The following is a 4,332-nucleotide window of genomic DNA, read 5'->3' on the forward strand; positions in this document are numbered from 1 at the left end:
TTTATGCTACCCATGGTCTATGGCAAAAATAAATTAGATCCAGGATCTAATCCCTGTGTGTATTTAGGATTTTCTAATAAACATTATTGCCACCAATGTTTTGATCCCGTCAAGAATAAATTATATTTTTCAAGGGATGTTTTCCAAGATACCTATCTTTTTCAGAATATGTTTTCCAATTTTAAACTCAAACAGAGCGATAATATTGCCTGGGAAATTTGTTCAGATGTTCAACCTTTGAATCATATATCGTCAAGTTTAGATTCTTGTCATTCACTCCCAGATGCTTTGCCCGTGTAGTCTCCATTACCCAGCTCAACGTCTGCCACATCAGAAGGCGTCTCCACTACATCAGATAATTCTCAAACTTTATATTCTCCTTTGTTACCACGATGCTTCGTATAAAACATAAATATGATGGTTTCATTAACAGGTACAAAGCTTGGATTGTTGCAAAGGGATTTACCCAGCGTCTAGGATTAGACTACGATTCGACCTTTAGTCCGGTAGTCAAACTAGTAACTGTTTGGTTGGTGCTTACTATTGCGATGCAGTACCATTGGCCTATCCAGCAGATTGATGTAAATAATGCCTTCCTGCAAGGACGTATTGAGGAAGAAGTGTATATGAGCCATCCACCAGGCTTTGAAGAGCGAAGACTCTCCACCCATGTCTGCAAGCTGAACAAAGCGATCTATGGTTTGAAACAAGCTCCCCGAGCATGGTACACTTAGCTCAAAAATTATTTGTTAACTTTTGGGTTTGCCAAGTCTCAATCTGACTCTTCTTTATTTATTTTGCATAAATTTGGGTTCACTGTGTATGTTCTTATCTATGTGGATGATATAATCATCACTGGAAATCAGATTTGGGAAGTTCGTCATATAATAGATGGTCTTTCCAATCGTTTCTCTTTGAAAGACCTTGGATAGCTCCATTACTTTTTGGGCGTAGAGGATGGTCTTTTTTTGTCTCAGCACAAGTATATTATGGATCTTTTAGATGATGTTGGTATGATAGGCTATAAAGGAGTACCTACACCTATGACTTCAACTACCACTTTGACAGCCTCGGTTAATAATCCTCCAATTGATGGTACTCTTTATCGACGGGTAATTGGAAAGTTTCACTACTTATCCTTTACACGTCCTGATATTGCCTTCACAGTTAGCAAGCTTTCTCAATTTATGCACAATCCACGTCACTGTCACCGGAAAGTAGTCAAGCAATTACTTTGTTATCTTCATCACACCTGCCAATATGGTATACGGATCGCAAAAGCTCCAGATTCTCGTCTGGTTGTTTATTCTGATTTGGATTGGGCTGGTGATCTGGAAGATCGCACCTCTACATCTGGATATGTTATTTTCATGGGAAGCACACCAATTTCTTGGTCATCAAAGAAACAACGCTCAGTCTCTCAATCCTCTACAGAAGCTGAGTACAGAGGTGCAGCTGCTGCTGTTGCAGAAACCAACTGGATAACAAATCTTCTTCACGAACTTCGTCGTAGGTTTTCTGTGACAACATAAGCACCACTTACATTTATTCCAATCCATTTTTCCATAGTAGGATGAAGCATGTAGCCATTGATTTCCACTTTGTTCGTGAACAGGTTCAGAACAAAGATATTGAAGTACATGACGTTCACTCAGCTGATCAAGTGGCTGATATACTCACAAAACTACTTCCCAAAGCCTCTTTTGTACAGCAATTTTCCAAGTTGGGTGTCGTTGACACCACCAACTTGCGGGGGCGTAATAAAGGATAAAATCAGCTCCTATTTTTTAAATTTCAAATTTAGTAGTTCCTTCTCTTTAGGACTCTTGTATATAGATAAGTATTATCCTTTTCTTAGTTTATCTTTTTGTTGTATTGTATTTATATATACTCAGTCTACAATTAATAAGAAGCATCGTTCATTTTATTCCATTAACAGTTTTATACTTCATAAACAGGAGGCATACGTGGAGCTAATATAACTAACGGTTAGAACTTAGAATCATGCGCAAATCAAGTGCTAAAACAAACAAACCAAACAACAATCTTTACATGAATACAACAATTTAGAAAAATTTGAAACGAACAAGTGACTTGGAACGACATATAACAAAAACATGTTCAACATGCAAGAAGTTGAATCTTGATCTTCTGCAGCATCTCTACAAAATCTTTCATGTTAGTCCTTCTCGCCGGAGATTCAGCACAACAATCTAATGCCGCTTTCATGATTGATGCCACAACATCTAGCTCCTTCTGTAAGCGATTACCAATTGGTGTCACCAAGTTGACATCTACGACGTCCATTACTGCCTCTCTGGGAGTGAATAACTCACCCAATGCTTCAAGCTAAGGTCACCCTCAAACTCCTAAGGCTTTCTCCTAGTAAACATTTCCAGCAACATGATTCCGTAGCTGTATATGTCACACTTTGTTGACACTAGTCCATACTCTACAGTCAAAAATTTCATTTAAAGATGTAATATGCTTTCTAGGTGGGGAAAAAAGAAAGGAGTAATCATCAAACTAATGTTGCTAAGATTTTAGTATCCAAATCACCCTGATCTTTACCAAGCAGTTTTGAGATGCCAAAGTCGCTGAGGTGGGCAACCATATCTTCATCCAGCAAGACATTACTAGGCTTCACGTCACAGTGAATCACAAGCAACGAGCACCCATGGTGAAGATATTCCAAAGCACATGCCACATCTATCATTATGCTTAGTCTCTGATTGGTGTCAAGGAAGTAGTTTTGCGAATACAAATACTTCTCAAGACTTCCATTAGGCATATACTCGAGCACTAAAGCCTTGAAATCAAGATTGGAACAACTAGTAATGACTTTAACGAGATTCTTATGACGAAGGCTGCACAAAACATCACATTCCGTATCAAAACTCTTGAATGCCGCATCCAGTTGCAGGTTGAACACTTTAACTGCCATGGCAGTTCCACCTCTGAGAACACCTTTGTAAACAGAGCCAAAACTTCCAAAACCAGTCAGATTACTCTCACTAAGGTCATCCGTTGCTTGGAGCAGTTCATAGTATGAAATTCTTTCTCGTGTTACGGTAGACAATGACTCATCTTGTTGAGGTGCACTTTTACCTCTTCTATACCTTATCCATAGGAGCACAAAGGCCATAGTAACAAATACAACTGCAATTGCGAGCAAAGGAAAAAGAACAAGCACTTTTTCCCTATTTGATTTGTTCTTTGATGAAGAGGGGCATGGCGGGACCCGAAATCGTGAAGAACTACGCAGTGCTTCATTGTGGATGAAAAACTGACTCGAGAGATTCTTGAAAGGACCCCCAGAGGGTATTTCACCATACAATTTGTTGACAGAAATATTGAAATACTTCAAGTTTTGAAGTTTCTCCAAACACTTAGGAATGATTCCAGATATATTATTGCGAGAAAGTTCTAGGAATTCCAAACCTACCATGTTGCTCATTGAGTCAGGTATAGCTCCTTGTAACTTGTTGTGTCTCAAAAGAAAGGTTTTCCAGATTTTTCAAGCCTCCAATTTCTGTAGGAATTCCATTTGAGAATTGATTCATTAACAGATCTATCAGTGTCGCAGCCTTTAGATTTCCAATTTCTGGAGGTAAAGAACCTACCATGTGGTTTGACGATAAGTCAAGAACCACTAGATCTTGAAGGTTCCCTAAGCTTGGTGGTATATTGGAACTCAATTTGTTGGAACAGAGATGTATCTCCCTAAGGGAAGTAATATTCCCTAAACAATTAGGAAGAGATCTTGAAAGTTGATTTTGATCCAAGTAAATATCACCCAGATGCTGCAATTTAAATATATGATCTCCAATAAATCCTGTAAATTTGTTGCTACTCAAGTTGAACCGCTGAAGGTCTCTCAAATTGCCAATTGATGTTGGAATCAATCCGACCAAGTTGTTTTGCAGAAAGGCTAAGGTCTAATAAGCTGCTTAAGTTCCCAACCTTATTAGGAATTCACCCTTCGATTTTGCAAATGCCGACGACAAATGTTCAAAGAGAGGTGGAAAGGTTCCCCATGGAGGCAGGAAGCATGACGTTTAGAGGATTCAAATATACAGATAGAAATGTTCAATTTCTGCGACTGGTTAAGAAAGTCAAGAAGCTTAAAGTTGAATCACTTGTTAACTTGTTTCTCTCCAAGTTTAGGAACTGTAGATGAGCCAAATGTCCAAGAGAATTGGGAATCAAGCCAGTGAGTTGGTTGTTAGAAAGCTCTAGAATAGTAAGTTCTGAACAATTGGAGATAGAACACATGTTTGGTGGCAGGCTTCCTGATAGATTATTGTTTGAAATAGAAATCACTCTCAGCCC

The 4,332-nt window shown here is 38.7% G+C and overlaps 2 protein-coding genes across 2 annotated transcripts; one reads left to right on the forward strand and one right to left on the reverse strand.

Annotated features, from left to right (window-relative positions):
- Nucleotides 1–455: 455 nt before the first annotated feature.
- Nucleotides 456–1,881, forward strand: LOC124891225 (secreted RxLR effector protein 161-like). Its single transcript, XM_047403036.1, has one exon. It carries the CDS (start codon nt 990–992, stop codon nt 1,530–1,532), a length of 543 nt encoding a protein of 180 aa, XP_047258992.1. The 5' UTR covers nt 456–989; the 3' UTR covers nt 1,533–1,881.
- A 640-nt stretch (nt 1,882–2,521) lies between these two features.
- On the reverse strand, nt 2,522–3,448 carry LOC124891224 (probable LRR receptor-like serine/threonine-protein kinase At3g47570). The gene has a single exon (XM_047403035.1). It carries the CDS (start codon nt 3,446–3,448, stop codon nt 2,522–2,524), a length of 927 nt encoding a protein of 308 aa, XP_047258991.1.
- Nucleotides 3,449–4,332: the final 884 nt, after the last annotated feature.

Source organism: Capsicum annuum, unplaced genomic scaffold (genome assembly GCF_002878395.1).
Source record: "Capsicum annuum cultivar UCD-10X-F1 unplaced genomic scaffold, UCD10Xv1.1 ctg3248, whole genome shotgun sequence".
Classification (NCBI taxonomy): Eukaryota; Viridiplantae; Streptophyta; class Magnoliopsida; order Solanales; family Solanaceae; genus Capsicum; species Capsicum annuum.

Bases quoted from the DNA above. Each gene is read 5' to 3' on its own strand.
- LOC124891225 (XM_047403036.1), top strand. From the start codon at position 990: ATGGATCTTTTAGATGATGTTGGTATGATAGGCTATAAAGGAGTACCT.
- LOC124891224 (XM_047403035.1), bottom strand. From the start codon at position 3,448: ATGGTAGGTTTGGAATTCCTAGAACTTTCTCGCAATAATATATCTGGA.